At 54.4% G+C, this 24,615-nt stretch overlaps 2 protein-coding genes across 3 annotated transcripts in view; one reads left to right on the top strand and one right to left on the bottom strand.

Annotated features, from left to right (window-relative positions):
• Positions 1-6,975, top strand: part of CIB4 (calcium and integrin binding family member 4) — a 49,396-nt gene extending 42,421 nt beyond the window's left edge. Inside the window, exons 5-7 of one of the 2 annotated variants that reach the window (XM_032353797.1) lie at positions 4,272-4,381; positions 5,254-5,342; positions 6,793-6,975. In XM_032353797.1, coding sequence (XP_032209688.1) covers positions 4,272-4,381; positions 5,254-5,342; positions 6,793-6,823 — 230 coding nt within the window. In that variant the 3' untranslated portion in view covers positions 6,824-6,975. Of the gene's footprint in view, positions 1-4,271; positions 4,382-4,521; positions 4,657-5,253; positions 5,343-6,792 lie in introns of those variants that run through there. The other variant, XM_032353799.1, reaches the window with a different exon arrangement.
• Positions 6,976-8,648: 1,673 nt separating this feature from the next.
• FAM166C (family with sequence similarity 166 member C) lies at positions 8,649-23,019 on the bottom strand. Its single transcript, XM_032353087.1, has 4 exons — positions 22,895-23,019; positions 11,904-12,177; positions 10,728-10,840; positions 8,649-8,853 (listed from the first exon to the last, which is right to left on the bottom strand). The coding sequence occupies exons 1-4, from the start codon at positions 22,966-22,968 to the stop codon at positions 8,709-8,711; spliced, it is 606 nt and encodes a 201-aa protein (XP_032208978.1). The 5' UTR covers positions 22,969-23,019; the 3' UTR covers positions 8,649-8,708.
• Positions 23,020-24,615: the final 1,596 nt, after the last annotated feature.

Genomic DNA, 24,615 nt, shown 5'->3' on the forward strand with positions numbered 1-24,615 from the left:
TGGCCTCCAACGGATTCATCCCCCTCCCCTCTCTGGAGGGACTTGCACCTGTCAGAGACCGACCCCAGGCCCTGCCTTCCTGCGCCCATCAGCCTGACTGCCACCAGATGTGAATGACCTTCCGGCAGGGGCCAGAGTGCCCCCGGGGAGAGCTTGCCACACCACCCCAAGACCTGACCCGAGACTGAGGGCTGGGAGAGGCAGGCTCCGTTCTCCTAGAAATGATGGTGAGAAGCGTGCCTTTTGTCACTCAGCCAACATGGGCTGATTTCTGTAAAACGACTTCGTAAATTGCAAGGAGTCACATGACAGGGAGGTTAGGATGATGATGGCAAGAGTGTTCTCCCCGATTCTCCAAGCTTTCTCTAACCTTCCTGTTGGGGAAACAGCAAGAGGTAGGCCCTCCCCCATTCTCAGAACGGCCCCAAGACTGCAGGTCCGAGACGGCTGAGGCTGCCGGGGCTGGCCAGTCGCCCAGAGCGCCCAGCCCCCACTCCTTTCCCAGTCGGCTGTGCCCTTGCACCCCCCAAGGAGGGGAACTGTCCAGGACTACATTCTACTCCAGCAAATTATTCTGTCTTCAGATGGCCTGGGACCAAAGCCATGTCACTTTGCTGCAGTCTCCGCATACGGGAGCTGGGCCAGCAGGACGCCTGGGGACACTGCGGGGTCTTGGGGAGAGGCTGCGGAGCTTCTTACCAGCAGTGCAGTGTCACTGCGGCTGCCCCCTCCCTCTAGTCCCGGTGCTGGTCCCTCCGCCCCTCCACCTGCTCCCAGCCCTCACCCACAATGTAAGATAGCAAAGCTGTGCAGGAGAGTCTTGGAGGAACGTCTCAGGCCTTAGCCTCCAGGTCCTGGGGCTGATAAACAGTTGGTCAGGGGAGAGCCACCTGCTTAAGGACTGGGGTGCTGAGTTAGAATTCCTGCCTCCATATCCTATCCGGGGGAACAGAGGCAAAGTTCTGGGCTCTCCCCCTGTAGGATTCCGTGACCTCAGCACACCTGCTCCTCCATTCCAGGGCCGACATAGCTTTGGATTCCATTCTTTAAAGTGAGAGATTACACAGTTTCCAGGGTTGGCATTTTCAGTATTTAATATCCTCAAGTGACACAGAATTGAGCTTCTACTCTACCTAATGAACATCTTCTGTAGCGAGCATTTTCTATGTTCCAAGCCCTGTGCCAGACGACTTCCATGCATTTTCTTATTTAATTTTCACACCAACACTCTGGAGGCGCTGCTATGTATTTTATGGATGAGGAAACAGAGGCTCAGATCGTGCATTAGTTTGGGTTAAATTTGGTCGCAAATGGCAGGGGACCCCCAGGGGTTTACACAAGATGGCTTCCAAGATCTCCAGCAGTGACGTGTTATTTCTCTAACGTGTAGAATCCCAGAAGCAGTTGTCCTTGGTGGTTCTACAGTGGCTGGGATGTAGGTTCCTCCTTGGTGTCCCCTTATCCTCCATTCCCAAGGTGGCCTCAAGGTCACAAAGAAGGTATAGCCTTCTCTTTAAAGGCATTCCCGGCAGTTTGCTGGTGCCTCTTTCTCTTATATCTCACTGGCGAGATCTCAAATATGGGGTCACATCGAGCAGCAAGGGAGGCTGGGAAATGTAGTGTAGTGTTCATTTTAACCCACTGAGCCAACCCGGCGCCCGTGTGTAGTGTTCATTTTAGATGGTCATAAACCCAGCTGAAAATTGGCTGCTTCATTATGATATGAGCAGTTATGAGTGATTCAGAGCACAGACTGCCCACAGAGCTGGACTACCTGGGTTTACCACTGTCTCCATCATTTATCAAAGTGTGACTTTGGATAGTTTGTGTGTTCACTGACTCAACAAATATTCAGTGAGTGCTTACTCTGTTGCAGGCACTGTTCTAGGAGCTGGGGATGCAATAGTGACCCAAAACACTAAACTTTCTGCCCTTGAGGAATTTACCTCCTAGCGGAGAGAAATAAAGGAGCTAAAGGGTAAAACATGCAGTGTGTCAGGTAGTATGGGGCGCTAGGAGAAAAATAAAAGAGGGAATGGGATAGAAAGTGCAATTTTAGCATGTTCTGGTAAGAAGCTGGCATTTAAATGAAGACCTTACAGATCTCTGGGAGGGTGTTCCAGGGAGGGGAAGCACAGTGCAAAGGCCCTGAGGCAGGATCATGGGGAGGTCATTAGGCTGTGTCCACTGTCTCTCCAAGGGGGAGCTGGGAGGGTCTGCTGACATCTTAGCCATGGGGAGCAAGGCAAGGACATGGTCAAGGATGATTCCAAGCTTATTGGCCATTACCCATTTGCCAAGAAGGGGACAGCTGAGTGCAACAGGTTTGGGGCCAGGGAGGAGGGGGGCACGGCAAGAGTTTGGGTTTCGAGCTCTTGAACTTGAGGGACCTATCAGACCTCCAAGTGGAGAGGACAAGAAGGCCTGTGGATGGACACGCTCCTGGAGGTCAGAAGCAGCCCAGGTTGGACACAGATATTTAAAGGCAAGAGGCTCAACTGAGACTGAGAAAGTGGGTATGGTTATTCAATCTCGGTGCACCTCACTGTCCTCGTCTGTGTTATGAGGACTAAATGCAGTAGAAGAGAAAGCACTTAGATCATTGCCGGGCACATCTGTTTGTCGTGGGGGCGTTGTACCTGCCTAAGCTTACTGCTCTTACTTACTCATCATGGCTGATGAGCAGCGTGGGGGCTGCGCTGGGGGTTCTAGAAGAGGCAGGGGCCATGCTGGGGGTTCTAGAAGAGGCAGGAGCCATGCTGGGGGGTTCTAGAAGAGGCAGGGGCCATGCTGAGGTTCCCAGAGGCAGCAGGGGCATTCTCCCAGAAAGCCTCCCTCAGCATCCATGGCTCTATATAGTTCAGCCCGCCTTCCACACTTAACCTCGGTCTCACTCTCCCAGACCTCCAAGCCACTGTTCCCCACACCCCAGACTGATCACTCCCATGCTGTTCCTTCTCCACCACCATCCCTAGTGACCCTGGCACCTCCTCTGGTTTCCATCTCCGGAAACCCAAACCCTTTAATCCTTCTCTGACGCCTCTTCCTCCAAGAAGTCTTCCTCATTCACACCCCTAACCCCAGACATGAACTTGCCCATCTGGAAACCCTTGGAACCCTTGGGAGGCCTGTTTCTTTCTCCCTGGAGCCAAGCTACTCAGGTGCCCAGCGGTCTCCCCCTGCACCTCCAGACTGGGAGCTCCATGCAGACTGGTACCAGTCTGGTCTATCTGTGCCCTGAGGTCTGGCTCAGGGAAGGGCACCCAGCAGGCACCCACGTGTCTGCCGAGGGTGAATGGTGAGGCGGTGGCAAGAAGCAGATGCAGTTACAGGGAAACAAGGCAGCCCTGGGCCCCTGGTGCCGACGAGAGCAAGGCTCATGCCAGGAGGACGGGCCCCGTGTTAGAAGCTGCAGGAGCGCGAGGAGGGAACCAGCCTGGGCCTGAGGGTGTCAGGGAGACTTCACAGGGAGGCACGGGAGAGTAGGCACAGTGTGAAGTCAGAGCATCCAGGGCTTGGAGGAAAAAGAGGAGGGCACTCCGGGCAGGGGGCTGCCTTCTGCAAAGGCTGGGGGTAGAAGCACTCCAGGCCAGTAGAGATGACTTGCCGCAGACACTGAAAGGCCCAAGGACACCCCTTCCAAGGCTCCTCTGTAGGGAACTGGATTAAACACACCCGGCATCGGGGAAAGGGGTCCACTGTGCAGGGGGCTTGTGTAATGCCCATATTTTGTTGTTGACATACAGTATTCTAGTAGTTTCATAGGAATGACCACATTTTTTAACTCAAAAAGGAGGACCCTTCAAGGTCTGACAAGGGTCAGGGCGCTCGCTGGAGTGGACACTGGGCACTGTCCTCGGTGTGAGTGGGGGAGGTGCTCAGGTCACCCTGTGCAAGGCCAGGAGCAGGGATTCGTGCTCAGGTCCAGGCGTCCGTCTGCTCATCCGTAACCCACGCTTCCGGCCACCAAACTGCCTAGTGGCTTGTGTGGTCTGAGGTGGAGATTTCCCTAGCGCGGTGGGTGACGCGGGTTTGGGGACCAGCCTAGCTGGGTCCGAATCCCACCTTGCGCTTACCGGCAGTGTGGGCCGACATCTCACACCTCCGAGCCTCAGTGTCCTTTTGGCAAAGTGAGACTCATAAAAGGTCAGTTGTGAAGATTCAGTGACTGAAACCAGGTGGGCGGTGGGTTCTGTGGGGCCATGGTTCCCTGGCCTGAGGGAGGCTGAGGAAGCCCCCCCTTCCTCTCACACTTGGCCTCCCCTTCACAGACTTTAATGAGAATGGCTTCATCGACGAGGAGGACCTGCAGAGGATTGTCTTCCGACTGCTCAACAGTGACGACGTGTCCGAGGACCTGCTGGCTGACCTCACGAGCCACGTGTGTGCCCGGAGCCACACGGGCTGGGTTGGGCCGGGACATCCCCCAAAGCCCCCGGGTGGCAGGCAGGGTGGGGTGCCCTGACAGAAGGGCACATGGCTGGAGGCAACTATCCCCCAAGTTTCTCTCTTTCCTCCAAGGTCCATCCTTCCAGCGTCCCCAAGAGCAGGTATCCAAGCCATCTACGCCAAGGGCCCCTCCCACCCACACAGCGGTCACTGCGGGCAGGTGGCCCGACAATGGCTTAGCCTCAAAGGGACACATCCCCACGTCCCCTTTCCCATGTTATTGCAGATGTCCTAGAGTGACAGTCCAAAGTGTGACAGGACATGAAGGCAGCCTCATGAGTCTGTTTGTCCTAAGACCATGGGAACCTTCAAGTGCTTGAGGTCTGGATTGACACTAGAAGCAAAGATGAAACTGTGGGAGGTCATCGCTGCCTCCATGACCTGACCGGGCTCCTTGCAGTACGAGCCCCTGCCTGTGATTGGATACAGGTGTGCGTGGGGTGTCACTGCTTTTACCTCCACACCCATTTTCACTGCCTAGTTTGTGCTGGAGGCATGAAGGACACTCTTCCCATGATGAGACCAGCCCATGAGGCTCCAGACCTCAGTGCACATGACCTTATCTCTGCATCTCCATGTCTTTGTCTGGGGTGGGGAGTAGCAAGGGGGGGTGGGGAGAACATCTGCCTTACTGCCCCCCCCCACGGATGTTGGGGGACTCACATGCTAGTGAAGCACCTAGCTGAGAGCCTGGCCTATAGTAACACTTGGCATGAGATGTTCTCCCCTCTGCCTGCGACCCCGTGTCATTTTCTCATACCAGGCTCCTCGCTGCTATCTGGCTTTTTCTGCACCCCTGGCCAGGTCCTGAGTGAGTCAGATCTGGACAACGACAACATGCTATCTTTCTCGGAGTTTGAACATGCGATGGCCAAGTCTCCAGACTTCATGAAGTAAGGTGTTCTGGATTGGGGGTGGGGGGACAGGAAGTGCCCACCACAGTTGGGGGTGGGGCAGGAAGAGCCAATAAAGCGTCCCAGTCTTCCTAAGGAGGTCATGAGTCTCCAGGGTCCTTTGCCGATGCTTTCAGAATCAGCAAACCTGGAGCTTTGGAGAAATTAGGTAACAGAAATTTCTAACCTTTAGAAAAAGGGAGTGGGGTTTAACCAGCAAAGACAAGATGACATTCCAGGCTCTGCAAATGACGTGGGTGGCCCTGACTTCAGATGCTGGCTATCTAGAGGTGGCACACAGGGGTCTTCCCCTAGGTCCAGGGAGCTCCAGGACTGACTGGCTGGTGGCCTTTGCCATTGCCCGTCCTGCTCCCCTGCCCCTACAACTCCAGAGGTCACCAGGAGTCGGGGATTTGCATGGGTGTGTGAAGATGCTGGTCACAGAGTATTTCCAAACCTTGTTTCATGCAGAAGGGGCATTAAATTGTCTTCTATCTTCGTACAGACACCCTAGAGACAACTGGCCATCTCCATATTGCCCCGGCCATGTTTAATGGTCTTGTTTGGATCCTTCCAGTTATGGGGAAAGCATATCACCCCACCCCACCCCAAGAGGCAGCCCATTCATGATCCAGCAGCCCTGTTAGAAGGCCCTTCTTGGGAGCAGTGGACTTCTGTTTGCCGGTGTCTGCTGCGCCTGGGCCCTCTTCTGCCCTTGGCCTCATAGTCTCGGTGAATTTGATAGCAAAGCATGGCCGCCATGATGGTTTAACCAACCAATCAGAAAAAGAACAAAGCACTAGACCTCAGGGAGTACCTGGTCAGGAACGGAAGACGGTGCATTCTCTCTCTTCTCCGTACCCAGAGCCTCTGCCTCTCTCCTCATCTCCTCTGCACTCAGCTCAGCCTGCAGACAGGAAACCTCTCCTGTGTCAGACAGGAGGCCAGTTATGGCCTCCCAGCAGATGTCAGTCGCTCCTAGTAGTATCTCTCAGCTCTGACTCCAGAATGGGTCAGGTGTTCACCCCTCTTCTAATCACGTGGCGGGAGGAGAGGGTTCTCCAGGCCGTCCTGGCCGCTGGGGGGCCCATGTGTGGGCATACCCTCTGACAGACAGCCCACACTTAGAACCACCCCAACTAAGGGTAATTCCTCTTCTTCCAGAACAGCCCAGCACATAATAGAGGTCAAAATCCTGTCCTTCTTGTCTTTTTCTTTGCATCTCTCCTGTTTCTTTCCATTGGTTTTTGGTGCCACAAGGTTCTGAAACCCTTTGCTTTCTGGTGATGCTAAAAGGAGCAGAAGGCTTTGGGGGAGTTTGCAATAGCTGCAAACTGGCCATGCCAGAGAGAGGGATGAGAGGGTGCCACCAGGACCACTATGAACCTGGAAATTGGAGGGCACTTTAGATCTGTAGCTCAGGGTGGCTTCATGGGATGCTTTCTCACAGCTCCTTTCGGATTCACTTCTGGGGATTTTGATGTGGCCATACCTGATCTGGCGGCCTCGAGGAGGACCACTGGAACTTGGAATTCAGAATTCAGTCCCCTCCAGGCTCTGGGGAACTCTGGTCAGAAGTATGACTTGGTCCCCATCCTCCCCTCACTTCTAGACCATTGTTTATTCAATAAAGCAAAACAAAACCTTTCCCTTGCCCCATCAGTTCATTTTTTGAATACAGGATCACACAGAAGTAATTTTTATTAAGCACTGCTCATTCCAGGGCTTAAGTTTGCCAATGACACCAGGCTAGCTGGGATGACCAGACTTTTAGAGAACAGGGTCCAAATCCCAACCGCCTCACAGCAGGAAAAAGGCCAAATGGGATGAAGTTTTCGCAGAAAATCCACAACATTCCCTTCTTCCCCTGGAGCTACCTGACAGCATCTCTCCTGCCAACTGCACAGAGTCGTGTTGGGCAGCGGTCATTCCAGCTGGTGCCTGGCTTCCTGGTCCTTGTCATGGGAGAAGACATCTAGGACCCACTTCGCACCCCCAGGCCCCAGGATGCAACATGTGGACCAGCAGTTGGGGGTTATTTGCTTTGCTCTTCAGCCAAATCCTGGAATGAATTTGGCCACCATAGGGACCCTTAGGGACCCAGGTGGTCAAGGAGTCTGGGTCACAGGAGAAGCCCCTTATAGGGTCTTTGAGAGCTGACAGATGCCCCTCTGATGGGCACACAGTTTTTTCTGGTTTACATCGTCCTCCGGGAAGGTGTCTAAACACTGGATCCCAGGGGAGGAGCTGTTTCACTGAGACATGTACTTGAACCTGCAGTGGTCTCTTTGCCTTCAGGTCCTGACTCATGCATTCAAGATGTAATAAATTTTCCATTGATGGATGGAGTCCCTTGATCAAATCTAAGAGATGCTGTAATGTTAGAGAAAACTTGTCATATGGATACACACCTGGCCTGAGGTCCCCATCCCAGATCCTGTGTATGGAGGGGCTGTCCCCTACATCCTGTCCCCTGCCACAGAGAAGCGGGAATAGCAGCCCAGTGAGAGCAGACATTCCAGACTCCCCACTGCAAGCATGTGACCAGGGAACCCATTCTCCTCATTTCCTTGAAGAATGGCTCAGTCCTGGGCCACCCTCTCCTGTCCTATTCTAGAAATAGTCCCTGGGAGAGACACCACAGCAGCCTGTCCATACCTGTCTGGGAAGAATGCAGAGAGAGGTTGCCGGACGCAGCTTTTTCTCTCAGGCACCACGGGGGCTTCCAGGCTGCGTCATCCCCACCTCCCAAGTCTCCACATGGACCACGGGCAGGTTATGTAGTGGGCAAATGAGAGCTTGGGTCCAAACCCTGGGTCTCTTCTAAGCTGTGGGAGCTTGGGTGATATTCTCAACCTCCAAGACTCTGTGTCCTGATCAGTAAAGTGGGGATAATGCCACCTCCCTCACAAGCGAGTGTGTGGACTGAGTGATGCCAAGTCAGGGCTCAGACTGGAATTCCTTTGTATCTGATCCCAGTGCAATGGCTCTGTGGTCATTTCACCTTCGTTCTCGGATATGTGATCATGGGGCTTCCTCGATTACACTGGTGGAAGCAGATGGGAGGTATCTCTGTCCCAGAGTGACCTGCCACCCAGGCTCGGGAGCCCTACAGTTCTTGGTCCTACCAGCCCCCACCTCGGGGGAGGGGTAGAGGGGGCCAATAGGTCACAGGACACTGCTTTCCACTGGCTTGAACCCCTGAGCTGAGCTTTCCACAGCCCTTAAGATGCAGTGCTGTGTGACCCTCAGGCATGTCTTTGCCGTAGCCAAATGTCCCTGGAGCTCAGAGAAGACCACGGGTTTGGTTGTGGCTAAAGATTTTATTCCAAAAAGCCAATCTGCTCAGAGCCAGGCTCCCAGGCATCATGCTCTAAACTCAAAGTAACGATCTCTCTTCTGCCGTTCCTGTGGGGAGACCCTCTTCCCCGAGGGGAACGTCTGGTAGGTCTTCATGTTCTCAGGAGATGTTCTTAGAAGGTGCCACTTCTTCTCCGGTGTCAGAGGAGGACTGGGGACAAGGATGGAGCCAGCATTAAGCAGTGAGCCTGCAGGGGGAGGGATGCCCAACCACGACCCTGTGTGCCCAGTGTTCTAGCCCATCCTGACCCTGCTGACTGCTCATCAGCCCAACATCTGATAAGCCACCCTGCAGGTGAGACCAGAACAATTGGTATTTGCATGACGGTATAGTGGTTCAGAGAGAGAACACGAGTGTCAGACAGAACATGGGTGTCAGATTCTGGCTCAGCTCCTGCTGAGAAGTGGACTCATATAAAATGGACTAATGTGAGTATGTCTGCCTCAGCTTTGTTTTGAGGGGTAAATGAGATAATGCTTATAAAGCACTTCAGTAACCCTGGACAAGGAGGAAACACTCAACAAACATTATAAGAAATGGTGATGATGGTGATAGTGATGGTGGTGATGGTGATGATGGTGATGGTAATAGTGGGGATGCTGGTGATGGTGATGGGGATGAAAGTGGTGACAGTGATGATGGTGTTGATGATGGTGGGGATGGTGGTGATGGTGATGGTGATGACGGTGATGGTGATGTGTGATGGTGATGGTGGTGATGACAGTGATGGTGATGACGGTGATGGTGATGGTGGTGATGGCAGTGATGGTGATGCCGGTGATGGTGATGATGGTGGAGATGGTGATACTGATGATGGTGGCATAATGGTGATAGTGGTGATGGTGATGATGGTGCTGAAACTCAGGAAAGGGCAGTGATTTTCCCCAAGCCACAGTGGTGATCAGGAAAAGGGCTGAGCGCAGACACTGACCCTCCTACTCCCAATGACCTGGTTGGCCCTGTGTGTTGTGCGAGGCCATCAGCTGCATATGCTGCCAGATAAATTGGAGAAGTGGGGCTGGGACACCCTAGGCTCCCCACAGCTGTAGGAGGTGCAGGTCCTTCCCAGAGTGATCTCAAAAGGAAATATGGCCCAGGAGAGGCCCCACACTGCCTCCAGATTTGGTCTGACTCAGAGCCACCCAAGGGGTGAAGATGTCCTAGAACTGGTGTCAAGAGATCTCAGTTTCTCCAGGTTATACCTCCAACCAGACCTTCTACTCAGCAAAGTATCTGGGGCCATCACTAAGCCTGTTTCCCTATCTATAAAATGGGCCCATCTATGTTACAGAGAGGAACCTACAGAGGCAGGTAAATTTATGTCTTTAAAACCCATTAATCTCAATGGAAAGTGTTGCTGCCTTATCCATAATGATGGTGGCGAGGCTTGGGGCTCTTGAGGCAAGCAAAGGGTCAGCACATAGTTGGAAACCCAAGATCTTCCAGATGCCCACCTGATGCTTCCTTCCCACATGACACCTTGGCAGCATAGACTTCTGATTTCCACGCCTTGGTGTCAGGAGGGAGCGCAAGGCAAACATGTGTCTGGGTTATCTCGCAGAGCAGAGAGGGCCTTCCCTGGGAAGAGCACCTCTTCCCGGATAAAAACAGTGAGATTCAGGCAGTGGGGAACTTTCAGATTTCGTTATATGGACAGCTGGACTTTGAAAGCTATTTTGTAGTCCAGAGGAGAACATTTTTTGAGCCTGGTCCAGGTTGGGGTGGGGGTGAGGGGGGGCAGTGTGGTACCAATTCCAGGCTCTGTGTAGTGCCCTCCGTGTCCGCCAGAGGGCAGCAGTTTCTTGTTGCTCGGAGCTGTTGTGCCCACGTTTGGACTAGTGTAGCTGCAAGGCTGCCCATACCCGGACCCCTTGCTGTGTGACTATCATCCTCTGCACCATAGGCTCCTTAGAGCCAGTTCTTAACTCATTTCTCACTCTGAGTGGCTGCATGCCTGGCTGAGAGCAGGTGCCTATGGACATGTGTTTGTAGAACGCGTGAATGAAGGGAGGGCAGGCACTCACAGGTCGGTAGGGAGGGGGTACCGTTCCCACTCCTTCACAGGCAGCACGAAGTAGGGAACCCGGGGCACCATGCCCGTCTTGTCTAGATAGAACTTCCGATGCTGTTGTGCCACCTACAGCTCGACCCAAGGAAGAGACGACAGGCTGTTAGTGTTGGAGAAGCAACCTGGGACCTCCTGCCATTCCTGCCTGCCTATACCTGGGCAAGGGGCAGGGGGCTGCCTCCCCTAATGCCCCTGTTGGAGTTCCCAGCTGGGTGTCCTCTCTGAGACCAGCTCTCCGTCTCTCTAGTGGGGATAATGGCCCACACCACACCAGCTTTGCTAGGGAGAGTAAACGAGACAAGCCACCAGCAAAAGGAAGTATGTGAATCCTGCCTGAGCAGGTGACACAGTTTGTTTCTGCCTCCCCCCGCCCCCATGATGGAGACCAAAGCTCTTTCCATGTCCATTGACATGGTTCCCCAGCCCCCGGATGTCTCACAGCATTGACCCGATCCTCTCCCTGGAAAGGCTGCCTTCTCACATGTTCTCTGCCCTGAGGACCAGGAGGTACCTGTGTCCTTGAACTCGGGCTGGAGGGTTGTTTGCAAGAGACTGCAGGGGGCGGGAGGGGTGGTTCTAGGAACACAGCAGAGAATGAGCCCTGGCCCCTGTGAGCTGGGCAAGCACGTCAGTGGTCAGTGCCTGTGTCCACAAGGACGTGTCTGAACCAGAGTCAGAGGAGGCTTTAAGAGCCACAGGGGCAGGACCAGAACACCAGGAGCCAGGCAGCTAGTGTTTGGGGCTGGGGTTGACTCCAGGGTACATCCTCAGAGATCTGGGAGACAGAGAGGCATAGGGTGGGCACTAGGTCCCAGGTGGGCAAGTACAGTTGGGGCAGGGGCCCTAGTGGGCCCTACGTCTGTGTTGGGTGGGCTCAACCTGAAGGTTGGTCTTTGGCCTTTTACTCTAGTAGGAAGTAAGCGACAGTCCCCCAGGCTATGGGGCAGAGGGGAGGGTGGGCACATCCTCAAAGGCTCCAGCTCTACCTGCAGTGGGGGTAAGCAAGGGCAAGAGTCCTTGCCAGCTCAGCTCAGAAAAAGGAACAAAGTCTCCTCTGGCCCCACCGTCATTCTAACCCTTTTCCCCCAAACACCAGGGAAAGGAGGCAGCTGCCCAGCCCAGGGCAGCCCACCTGGTAGAACCCCGCGAGCTGGGTGGAGCGGTCACTGTCCAGGTTGAAGCGGGTGTAGACAGGGGTGTGCAGCCAGCGGTCCCGCGTGTGGGAGCGCTTGCTCAGCACCAGGTCGGGGTTGGAGGAGAAGAGGGTCGGGAAGTGGCCGCCTGTGCTGAAGGGAGTGTGGCTCTTCTCCAGGGCTGCGTTGCGTTGGTCCTGGAAATACTTGAGAGTGGCGGTGCCATAGGGGGAGCCGAAGGCGAAGGCCACACTGGGTACATGGCCTTGGTACCTGCCATGGTAATGAGGGGTAGCGGAACGGGAGGGGAGATCAGTGCAAGGTTCCAAGAGAGGTCCCGAAATCCCAGGCGTGGGGCCAGTGGGCCCTGTGGGTCACTTCCGGGCCAAGAGAAACTTCCCTCAGAGGTGCTGCCCAGTTTGGGGCTCCAGGGCAGGATGAGGGAAAGAGACTCTGGGCCTCTCCCTCCCCCTAGAGGATGGTCATCCTTGCAGACCAGAGGCTGAGGCAGGAGCGAGAGCCCCAGGGTCCCATCCTGAGCCCCGAGCAAGCCCGCAGGAAAGTCACTCTCCATTCAGAAGATGGGGAGGCCCCCTGCCACCGGCTCATTAAGGGTAGAGGACATCAGAAGTCGGTCGGAACATAGCAGTGGGACAAAGCTGTCACTTGCAGCTGAGGCCTGGGTTCACGTGCTACAGCCTGGCTCGAGCTTAGCGACCTTGCGACGCGCCCCTCACACGGGCTGCCAGGAGCTCCGTGACCCTCTGCAACCCTGGAGGCTGGAGACCGACGAGAGGGACAGGGGCTGGCGAGTGGGGCCCCTCAGAGAGACGGACAATTCACGCACGCACACACAGGGCACTAGGGAGCCCCAGTCTGGTGAGATTTACAGAGAGTTAGGCTTGTTGCAGCCAAGTGAGGGGCGATCGGGTGACCCCAAGAAACTGGAGCATCAGACTTTGTGCAAGAGACAGAGACCAGTGGCTTCCCAGTCAGTGCTTCTCACCCCTTAAAACCTGGCCCGGACCCCATAGTGCCCTTGAAATGGCCCCTGACAAGGCTGTCCAGGGTCGTCTGCGGCACTGAGGGCTGGTGACCTCTGCCTTCTCGAAACGCCGCTCCTGGAATTTAGGACACTGTTCCCTCCTTGTCTGCTGGTCTTCACCTGACTTTCTGATTGTTCCTTCTTGGTCGCCCCCTCGTGATGCACCTTTTCTGCTCTTTTCCTCTGGGGTCCGTCCTGAGCCCACACAGTCCCTGGGAAGATGGTATTCATGCTGAGTCCTTAACCAACACCCTTGGGTGGCTGGCCCTGGGTCTTCATCTCCTGCCTGGAAGTTTCCTCAGACTCCCGTACACCGTGGCACACGAGACTTCTCCCTGAGATGGCCCAGGCACTCTCTCTCCCCACCACCTCCCCAACCGCTAGCCATCTCCATGAAAAGCACTCGCCGGATGGCCAAGTCAGAAACCTGGTGTCCACCCCCCACAGCCTCATCTATCTCATGCCATCCGTCCCCAAGCCCCGGGGCTCCACACCATCCTAAGCTTGGGCCACACTGCCTCTTATCTGGACTGTGGCCACAGGGGCCTCCGATCCTCCCAACCACGTCCTTACCTCCCCCCCGCCACCTTCCCATACTCCAGCCAGACTGACCTTTCTGAAGTCAAGCCCTTAGCATGGCATTCAAGGCCGTCTGGGAGCTGACCTCGCCTCCCTCTCCAGCCTCCACCATGTAACTTCTCTTTCTCCCTCCCCCTACTTGTCTCTCCCTTGGGGGTTGCCCTGCGCCCCCCGCCATTAGGAATGCCTGCCCTCTCCCCTGGCTCCTGAGGCTGGCCCCCAGTACGAAAGGATCCTTTAAGGCCTGCTCTGTGGGGCTCCTGGGTGGCTCTTGATTTCAGCTGAGGTCATGACCTCGGGGTCGTGAGATTGAGCCCCAGGCCAGGCCCCACGCTCAGCAGAGTCTGCTTGGGATTCTCTCTCCCTCTCCCTCTGCTCCTCCCCCTGCTCATGCTCGGTTTCTCTCTCAAATAAATAAATAAATCTTTTTTTTTTTTTTTTTTTTAAATAAACAGACCCGCCCTATCACTTCTCTGAAGATCCTTTCCTTGCCACCTCTTCCAGGTCTAGGTGGGTCCTGCTCTCTGCACCCCTCCCTCCATTAGCCAAACCTCCTCCGAATGCTCTTGTCTCTGTCTCTGTCTTTGTCTCCGCCAGGAGGCGGGGAGCGTCTCGAGCACAGCTGGCTCACAGCTGGCGCTAGGTCCCCAGTTTGCCATACCAGGTCTGGCAGGCGGTCTGGGATGGAAATGTTTAGGGAACAAAGAAAATGAGTCGCTGCGTGCCTACAGCTTCATTGATGTTTCCAGTCAGACCCACTCGTATAAATGTCCGAAGGACCGCCGTGCTGCAGGGACCCCCAGCACCTCCCCCGGGGCCTCCCCTGCTGGGACACTGGACACCTCGTCTCTGCTCAGCTGAGTTCTCTTACCAGGGAAGCCCCAGGGAGTGCAGGGAGCCTGTGGGGTCCCTGCGACATCGCAGACTTCCCCGACTCCCCAGGCCACAGGGCACTTCGATCTAAGGTCCGAGCTTCAGGGTTACCTGCGGCAGCTGCTCTGGGCCTTGACCTCCCACCAATAAAATGAGAGAGCATTGCGGGGCTTCCCTCCTCCCATCGTCAGCTGGGAGTCAGGAAAGCCAAGCTGGGGGATTACTCCCAGGCCTTCCAATGGCTCTCCACTGCAGGCTAAACAGAACAGGAGCTCCTCCCTGCTTCCTGCCCCACACTCCCCTCGCCAGCTGTGCCTTTCTAGAATCTTACAGCACGTGAGGTTGTCTGGGCCCAAGCAGGCAGAGGGGAGACGACTTCTACTGCACTCAGGCATTGGTCCAGCCTTACCTCTCCTGCCTGTGGCTTCTCTCTGCCCTTGAGACCATGACCCTCGGGATCCTAACCTGCACCCCCCTGCCTTTGCCTATCTGCTGGCTCCACCCGCGTTCCTGGCCGATGGCTCAGTCTCCTTCTCTCCCGAAAAGATGGCCGGGCTGGTGATGCTTGTGAGGTCACCACGGCCCCTTCTGGGCCCGAGTCCTCCTCTGTCCCATGGTTCGCCCCCCTCCTGGGTCCAGAGCCTCCCCTCCTGCCCTTCCCCTGCCCCCATCAGTCTCTCTACTTCTCTCAGCCTCTGTCCTCCTGCCTTGCCATCGATCTTCTCTCCTCTCTCAGCTTCTTCCCCTCCGCCGACAAACACGCACATTCGCGTGCGCTCTTCCCAGGCTGCAGAATCCGCTCCGCGGGCCTCGCATCCCACCCTTTTCCTCCCTGTATTCCTGAATGTCTCCGCGGAATGTTCTGCACCTTCCGCCTTTGCTTCTTCCTCTCCCATTCTTTCCTTGATCTCCCTCAGTCCGACTTCTCACCACCCCCACCCCAGCTTAAATGTGAGCCTGTATTTTTTCATTAAGGTAATGTGAGATCATCCAATTGCCAAATCCAGCATCCTCGGTTCAGCCTCTCTCTGCAACACTCAAGCTGATGAAGAAACTCATTTGCAAGAAACAGAACCTGAGCGGTAGAAGCAGAGTTCTTGAGGGTTCTTTGTGCTATAGATGAAACCTAATAAAAATATAAGCTCGACAGTCAAGTAGTCAGAGAGCAGCAGTAGGGATAAGCTTCCTTTCACGTGGAGGGAGCACCCCATGGATGTGCCTCCGCCCCCCACTTGTCCTTCTGCCTTCAGCTGGAAGAACATCGGGCTGGTGGGCGGAAGCTTGTTGAAGCCCACCCACCCCTCACTCTTTTCCCTGGAAGCATGCCAGCCCAAAGGGCTCCTCTGTGCTGTTTTGCATGGACACACTGCCCTTCAGGAGGAGAGCCTGTCCCGAGTCAACCTTGCCACCTCCTTCTGGGGTTCCGTATCAGCCCTGTTGTCCCATAAGAGCTTTCTCTCTTTTATCTTATTTCTCCAGTGGTTCAGAACGCAGGCATGAAAGAGATGCTGGTCATCAGATGCTGTCAAACCCCAACAAAAAGATAATAAAGCGATAGCATGAAAATGAAAGAAAGGTTGTCCGCAGCATTCTGTAGGGACAAGAGCGTGACCCAAGAACATCAGACTGGCCAGCCGACCATCCTGTTAAAAAGGCAGCCACTGGTCCTTTCCCGGCAAGAAAGAGCTCAGGAACCAGAGCCACCCATAGGCTCTCCTTGCAAGTAGCACTCAGTGACGAAAATCTGCCAGGGAAGAGATGATTCAAAAGAAATACCCAGGAATGTAGGGTGGTTAGTTTCAAATCTATTTCAGTCCTAGAACTAGAAATAGCAGCTAGGTGAAGGCTGGTGGCAGCACAGAGTGGAAATGTTATAAAACCTGTCAAAGGGAAAAATAATTTCGGCAACAAAAATTGGGGAGGTGGGCGGAGGGGCGATGGGCGCGCACCCACGAAGAATTTATAAGCAGAGTCAACCCATGGCAACTAAATTTAAAACGTGTCGTTGAAAAATACACGACACAGTGACTCTCACCCCTGGATGGTTTATATCCTCCCTCCTTCCCTCTCCTTTAGAGAGATCTTTCAGGAATTAATATTTCTTGAGCTGAATTAGCATTTATCTAAAGTCTGGGTATTCTTCCATTTTATGCCAACATCTTTCTCTTTGGTGGAGTCCTAGTAAGTTTACATTTCGTGATTTTCGTTCTAAAATAGCAAATGTAGCAAGATCGTATTTTTGTAGAATTGCTTTGTCTATCTTTCTGTCCACCCAGCCAGCCAGCCGTCGAGTCTTTTTTGCTAAACAGACACACAATGAGGACGGTAGAAGGAAATTCACCAAAGACTAAAAGGGGTTAACTCTAGGTGTTTGGATTTAGGGTGGGTTTTTTTTTTTTTTTTTCTGCTTTGTATGTGTATTTTTTTTAAAGACAGTGAGATAGTGTTAAGAATTACTTTAGTGCGAACCTACTGTGTGCCAGGTGTTGGGGATCCAGAAGTGCGCAAGGCTCAGCCCTTTCTCCTGCCACTTACCCCCTCATTCTGAATTGACAGTGTTAGACGGTGTACATGCAGGAGCTCTAATGCTTTTAAATTCAGGGAGGGAGGCCCATTCCCCAGGGTGAGGGGGCGGTATTGGCGGAGCCTCATGAAGGACCTTCCCCTGGGGTCAGACTTTGATGAGGACCTCGGTGTGGAGGGGGATGGCCTGAAGCTCGTTCTCTTCCTCGGCTTATCTTCTAGGTGCTTCCAGATGCCCCAGGGCCCTCGCCTCTTTTCAGAGACCCACTCTCTCTGGGAGAGCTCATTTATGCTAGACTTCCAATACTGCCCATTCACCAAGGATGCGCAGAGCCATGTCTCTGTGTTTCTTCTCCCAGCTATGGATCCACACACCTAGCTGTCCACACAGGGCTTGCCCCCGAGTGCCAGATGCAGAAGGATGGATACCAGCCTGCTCTTCCTCCTCCTGGATAGCTCTGCCTGGCTTAATGACACCCATATTCACCCCTCACCAGCCAGAAACTGGGATTCAGGCCATTCACCCTTCTCCATCCCCCCTCTTTCGTCCCTAAGCCCTGCGACTCTCCTACAGCTGCCAGCCTGGCTCTTCGCTCACCGGGACCATCTTGAGTCTCCCAGCAAGTCTCCCAGACCAAGTCTCACCCTCCGGCCTGCCGTCCGCACTTTAGCCAGAACCACCTTTCTCAAACGTGCCTCACAGCACCAAGGCTCACCTCTCCCTTCTCCCTTCCCTGCGGGTGCCCAAGGCCCAGGAAGCTTCACGTCTCTGGGCCCTCACTGGCTGTCCACACCTCTGAGCCTTCGCACACATCCACTCGCCCCAGGACGCCATGTCCCCTCTTGACCCCCGGGGGTTCCCCACTCACTCACAGAACCAGGGCTCTCTGTCACCTTCCCTAACCTCACACTCCCCTCTGCTGAGTGTGAGTGTGTCACATCCGTCCACCTCCTCTGCTAATCTGTTCTCCTCCAGCCTCAGCACCTTCGCAGCCCCTAGCATAGGACTAGTGCTCAATAAACGTCTGCTGGAGGAGACGGAAGTCCCAAAACCCCGGGAGGGCACCACGTCCCAGAACGCTGCTCCCAAGGGGCTTGGCTCTGATCTGCAGAGCGCACGTGGGCACAGGGCGTCCCACCCACGGGGGCCTTTGCGTTCCTGGGAAGAAAGGAGCTATAGAAATGTGACGAGTTCCCGTGATTCTTGTCTTCACCACCCCCAGGCTCTCTGCCATAGTCCTCCTCTGCTCCCCGATTTTCCACCTCCCCTGAATGCCAAGATATTTGCATCCCAATAGAACAGAAGCCCTCTCCTCCGCAATCCGCAATCCGCAGTCCTCCAGGGGTTGGATTCCCTGAGCAGGAATCAGGGCTTGCTGCTCCGGGAGGGGCACAGGTGCGTGCACGTTGGTGCACACGTCCACATTCCGGTAGCACTCAGAGGGCATGCCTCGGCAAGCCCGGTCTGTGTCCCCTGGACACACTCGCGGTTCTGTGCCTTGAGCGGGACCCGGTGTGGTTCTATGGCAGAGCTTTCCAAAGGCCTGTCGTTAAGGGTTGCATGGCCTGTCGTGGTGGAAAGAACAGAAGGGAACGGCAGGAAAGGCAGACAGGTTGCATAACGGGGGATCCAACAGACCCTATGGTGCAGCCACACCTCCTCCTTGATGCCTTTCTCTGCCCCTGGGCTCCTTGGCCCCCTGCACAGGAGCTGGGAGACGGTGCTCAGCCAGGTCCCCAGGCAATGATCCTGTGTGCACAGAGAACAGTCCCTCCCTGCCTCTTGAAGGCCCTGGCTAGCCCCATACCTGACATTAAAATTAATTACCATGCCATCAGAGATCCCTTGAGCAGCCTTATTAACTAATTAACTTGTGACTGTTCAGCACATCCTCATCCCACCGCCTCCTTCTTTAAGACACTTCCTGCTGAGTGCGGGGCCATCAGATCCTGCCCCTGGGCAAAAACTTTCAAGGGCTCCCCATTGTCTAGGAAATTAAGTTCAAAGGGCCCAGCTTGATGTGGGCCTCTGGGAGCGTCTTTTCAACTTTCCCAGCCACTTCCACGTCACAGCTTTTCTACTCCAGCTAAAAGGCTTTTGCTGCTTTGGAAGTCTATCTGGCCAGCACCTCCAGCTTCCTTCGGGCCATCGCCTCTCCCTGCCTTGGGACCTTAGCCATCCCTCAAGGTTCATTTCCAAGCCTTTTCCAAGGAGCCACCCACAGACCATGCTTGTCCTCTCCATGGAACTGTCTGTGCCCTTTGTGATTCTTTTTTTTTTTTTTTTAATTTAAGTTTTTATGTATTTAAGTCATTTCTACACCCAATGTGGGGCTTGAACTCATTGACCCCCAAATCAAGAGTCGCCAGGCTCTTCCAACTAAGCCAGCCAGGCGTCTCCGTTTGTGACTCTCTTATGTCTCAGGTCACATGCTGGCTGTATTGGAGTTACCTGCGCCTTTAGTCTAGTCTCTTTCGGAAGTATAAAGTCCGTGGGGGAGAGAGGGAGATGCTCTCCTCCTGTCTGCATCTTGTCACTCCTGGCCCTCCAGAGAGGCTCTGTACATATTTGTTGAAATGAACTGACATGTGGAGGCACATTTTAAAAGGCTGATGATTCTTCTAGAAAGACAAAGCCTAGTTCTCCAGGAGCCCCTGGTCCCCTTCTTAGGAAGGCCCCCCAGTTCTGCTGGGCTACGTGAGAGGCATAAGCTGCCTACTAGGCTCTTGGACTCTCCTACATCCCTTTGGCATGTGGCCTTTGCTTCGTAGCCCAGGACGCAGTGGCCTGTCTTGGGAGCTGCACTTCCATGGCCAGGGGCTGGGCGGAAATGGAAGGGGCTCCCCTGCCCTGGCCTGGCCCACACCTGTCTCAGCCCAGAGGTGATGCCTCAGGTCTGCAGCAGCTGGCAGGAGGCAGGGGTGTGAGAGAGGAGGCTGGTCTGGGCTCCTACGGCTGAAGGAAGCCGATTACTAAAGTTCCAGGGTTTTTCCAAGCTGCTGCTAAACAAGCCAGTATTAAAAATTAAATTATAGGGGCACCTGAGTGGCTCAGTGGGTTAAGCCTCTGCCTTCCGCTCGGGTCATGATCTTGGGGTTCTGGGATCGAGCCCCACATCGGGCTCTCTGCTCAGCAGAGAGCCTGCTTCCTCCTCTCTCTCTACCTACTTGTGATCTCTGTCTGTCAAGTAAATAAATAAATAAATAAATCTTTTTTAAAATTTAAATTATAAAAAAATTTAAGTATATGAAGTCACAATTGAAGAAATTATATTGAAAACAAAGGTAATAAACACTCAAACCTGATCACTACCTAATGATGTCACTGGTTTGCCGCCATCCGTGTTCTGGAGCTTAGTCGTGCTTCCTGTGTGTGTAGGGTGGATTTATCGGGTGTGTGAGCTGCTCTGCGTCTCTCCCCAGCTCTGCACCCGGACACCGTGACGATAGCCTGAAATCAGCTGTGGTGGGAATGTTTATGCTACAGAGAGAGGATGAACGCTACAGATCAAGGCTTTTTCCCTCCAGAGAGCTGGTTGTCTAGGGATTCTGGGCAAGGGGACACAGACACCTTTGTGCGACTACCATCCTGAGAATGTCCTCTTGAGAGCAGAATACACTGACTTTAGGGTTTTGCAGCCCCTAAGGCTCAGGCCCAGCTCAGTGGCAGAGTGAGACCAAACTGCTCCTCCAGGAAGACAGAGGGAAGGGAGGGAGGGAACTGATATCCCCTGCCCTTGCTCCTGGTGAGAACCCCTGGGCAGAGCTGGGGGCGTCAGGGGCAGCAATAGTCCAGCCAGGAATGAAGGCACAGTGACGGGTCAAGGGTTTGGACGAAGAGCCTGGTGAGGCATGGCGGGAGGCTGAGAGCAAGGAGCTGGGTACCACTTAGATCTGATGAGCAAGCAGGAGGCACAAAGCCCTACTGAGGTCAGTGCCATCCCTTGAGAAGCCTTACAGTCCCGGGACTCGGACCCAAGAATTCCCTGCTGCTGCAGGGAGGGCGGGCTGTGCTGCCCAGAGCAGCAAGGGACCACTACGTGAAGCTCCCTGGCAACGAGCCTGAAGCCCAGCAGCATCCTGTCTCCCTTGGTACCCAGAATCAGGACTTGAGCAAAGCAGGGATCTAACTAATGGTAACAGATAACAACTGGAGGGATTGAGGAGAGCCTGGGTGCTGAAGTCACATTGACAAGGCAGGGTAGCTTGACCCTAGATAAGCGGTTCGTCTCTCATCTGGGTTGCTGCAAAGGTATTTTAGAGAAAGTTTGTAAGGAACCCCGCACAGTGCCTGACGCATAGTAGGTGCTCGTGCCTGGGGGCTCACAATGCCGGCTCTTCGGTCCCCAGCTTGCAACTCAGGCAAGTCCCCTTGCTCTCCCTGGCAGACCTCAGTGACCACATCTGGAGCAGCACAGGGCTGGGTTACAGGATCTCCAAGGTCTTTACCCCTGTGAATATTCTCCACCGCTAAGAATAAAACTGGTAAGGGGGCTGATTTGAGTGTCAGAAGAGACGCTGTGCTTACAATCCTGTGATTAATATTTGAAAAGACACACAAAAATAATAATTATCCAAGTGTGGTGGGGGAACCTTGAATTCTTTCATTAAGTTAACAAAATGAAGGAGCAGTTAGAAACAAAAGCCAACTTCATTCATTCCTCACTGATGAGGATCTTCGGGACAGCATATTCCTCCCAGAAAGATCCATGGCAAAAGCCTCAGGTACAGACTGAGCTAGCCTTATTTATTATGCACCCGTTATCACAATTTCTAGATCAATAACAGAACAGGGTGCTCGAGGGAACCGCAGACCAGTGGCATGGACCAACCCAGAATCGCTTCTGAAATATGCAGCCTCCCCTGGCCTCCGACAGAGTGGGGAACACTTGGGGAGGGTTAGATCCCACTTGGGGATGGCAGGGGGCTGAAGGAAAAAGATATGTTAATGTATAGAATGAAATCCTATGGTAAACACCAAGAATGTGGTATTAACACCACTATCAAGGGCTGCCAAGATGGCTTTGAACTAAGCCTTATGGGATTATACTATAACAGGACCCATTGAGGGCAGCCCCCTGCTTGTCTGTCTTATCACAACGCCTGGGACAGCCCAAGTGCTTGGCAGGTCTTTGTCCAAAGAATGCCTAAATGAAGGAAAAGATCATAGGAAAATCATAAGCCACCTTCTCTAACACCCCTGGCTTGACATCGGGAGGGTCTCGTCCCTGCCCTCCATGCCCCGAGGCAACTGGTGGGAGAGAGAAGAGACTCTTATAGTCTGGGAGAAAAGGTTGGGAGTGGAAATCTCAGACACCTGTGAGACACGGGGCCACAGAATGGAAGAGACCGTCAGACTTGCCTCTTAGATGTTTGGAGCTTGATGGCAGCCAGACAAAGGAAAGGTAGGTTTGACCCTGCATCTGAAAATGCTAAGGGCAAGGCCGATCTGGAGACTGGGAAGTCCTGGGAAGATTAAGTGAGATCAGTGGGAGAACCAACCCCAAAGTCCGAGGCCAGTGCACATCCCTCAGCAACAACAAGCACGGCCCTACCGGCCTTGCCGTATTCTCTGAAACCCACCCAGGCGCTCACCCCGTCTGCCACAGTCCTTTATCTGACACATCCGGCTTTTGCGCAAATCCTGGTGCACCACCGCGGGCTGGGGCCCGAAAAGCCTGTTCCCTTCTTGGGCCCCCCAAGCTCTTGCTCCCCCCAGGTGTCTCCAAACACCAACCTCACGCTCCTCCCCCTTCCCCGGGCCACTCAACGGGGACCCACTTTCTACAAAGGGGGACAGGGAGAGCCACCCTGAGCGCACCAGCCCCGGGGTAGGTCACCCAGCAGGTGAACGACGGGCGTCCTCTGTTCCTTCAAACCCCAGAGCCAGAGGAGGGTTGGGGTGGGGAGGGAGACGCGGACTCCGACCCCCGGAGTTCAGGCGGGGCCCTGGGTGCGCGGCGGCCTTACCCGGGCATGAGGCCGGGGGGTACGTAGGCGGCATTGAACTCGGTCAGGAGCGTGCCCGCGCTGCGGGAAGCCATGGTGGGTGTGCGGCGAGCGCGCAGCGAGCCCGGCGCCCCAGGTCTCCCCGCCCGACGGTAAACAACCCGGGGTCACCTGGCAACGCGCGCCAGGCAACGATGGGACTGGGGACTGGGGCCCAGGGGAAGCCGAGTTCCGGGGAGGCTCCCAGACCTCCCAAAGCGTGGTCTCCCGGGGACCCCGCCAATTGCACCCCTCCCAAGCGGGGCTCCCGCGCCCAGGAATGGGCTCATCTCTCTGCTTCCCCGCATGCCCGCGTGTGGGATGCGGGATGAAGGTGGAAACTCGCAGGAGAGGCCCTGCAGGAGATGCGCCCCGAGTGCCCTTCTGTCCCCTGCAGGACTCGGGACACGGCCCAGCGCCCTCGCTGCAGAGGCCGAACAGAAAGCGACACCGCCATCGCGGCTCTGCCCGCGCACCCCAGCTCCTCAAAGGGAATTGTCTTCCTACTCTCTCGTCTCTCCTTGGGAACTTCCTTCTTGCCTGGTCTTGCCTGTCACACTACTCCATGAGAGTGGCTTATCAGAAAGGGGCAAAAGGCAAATCTTGGGAGGATCTGGATGTGTGATGTACTGCTGTCCTCAGTTCCGAAGTGCAGCCCACAGGGTTGGCTTGTTTGCACCAGAAAGCAAACTTAACCAAGTCCCTGGTGAGGGTTCCTTATAATAATGGCTTCCTCCTGCAACCGGTGCCCTCACACCCCATTTCTCCAGCGACCCTCATTCCAGCCCTGGTCTTTAACTAGGGCGTGAAAGAGCCGTGACAGCCTCTAAGGCGACATGCTCTTTGGGGCTTGGAGCCAAACCTGTCTCCCAGCTCCCTGGAGCAGTCCTGGTATCAGCAAGAGAGCTCTGCCATTTACCCTTGGCCTTCTCGGTTTCATTCAGTCTTGTCCAAGAAGTGTCATCTTCACAGTTTGAATCTGTAAATGGCAGCTAATGAAGACCACAGACACTAATGAACTTGCAGGACGCTTTTGCAACCAGAATTGTCAAAAGGCTTTCGCTGAGAGATAACATTGGGATTGGGGGGGAGCCATGGACTTCCAAAGAGTGCAAGAAGCAGGGGAACTGAGGTCTGGGGAGGAAAAGAAACTGTCCGGGAATGAGTGGTCGCAGACCAGGGGGGAAGACTTTCCACTAGTCCTGCAAACTGCAGTCAGGTCTGTGTATTTCTAAATTCCCCATGCAGAAGAGGAGCAATAATAAGAAAAACATTCGTAAAAGTTGTCAAAGAACAGCTCTCAGTTCACGTGCGCTGTACTCCAGGAAGGTGCCGCCCACCGCCAAGGTCAAGTGCCCACTCCCTCCCCCATCATGACTTCCCAGCTGGTGGTGCCAGCGAGGCTTCTGCTTGGGGTCCAATACCATATCACATTCGCCCCTGAATCCCCAGTACCTGGTACTAGGAGGAGCTAGTATATGTTGAATAAATTTTACAGTAAGAGTTACAGAAATCTGTAATAGTAGGTAGAGTGGAAATTAAAAGGTGAGGTCTGGCTTAGGTTTCAGAGGGTCAGCTGGCTTGGCTAAGGGGTGCTGTGTGTTGGCGGGATGGAATTACTACCATCTTATCAATATAGAAACTGAGGTTCAGCCAAGCTCAATGCTTTGTTTAAGACAAGTTCATGGGCTTTTTCCTAAAGA

This window comes from Mustela erminea, chromosome 7 (genome assembly GCF_009829155.1).
Source record: "Mustela erminea isolate mMusErm1 chromosome 7, mMusErm1.Pri, whole genome shotgun sequence".
NCBI lineage: Eukaryota > Metazoa > Chordata > Mammalia > Carnivora > Mustelidae > Mustela > Mustela erminea.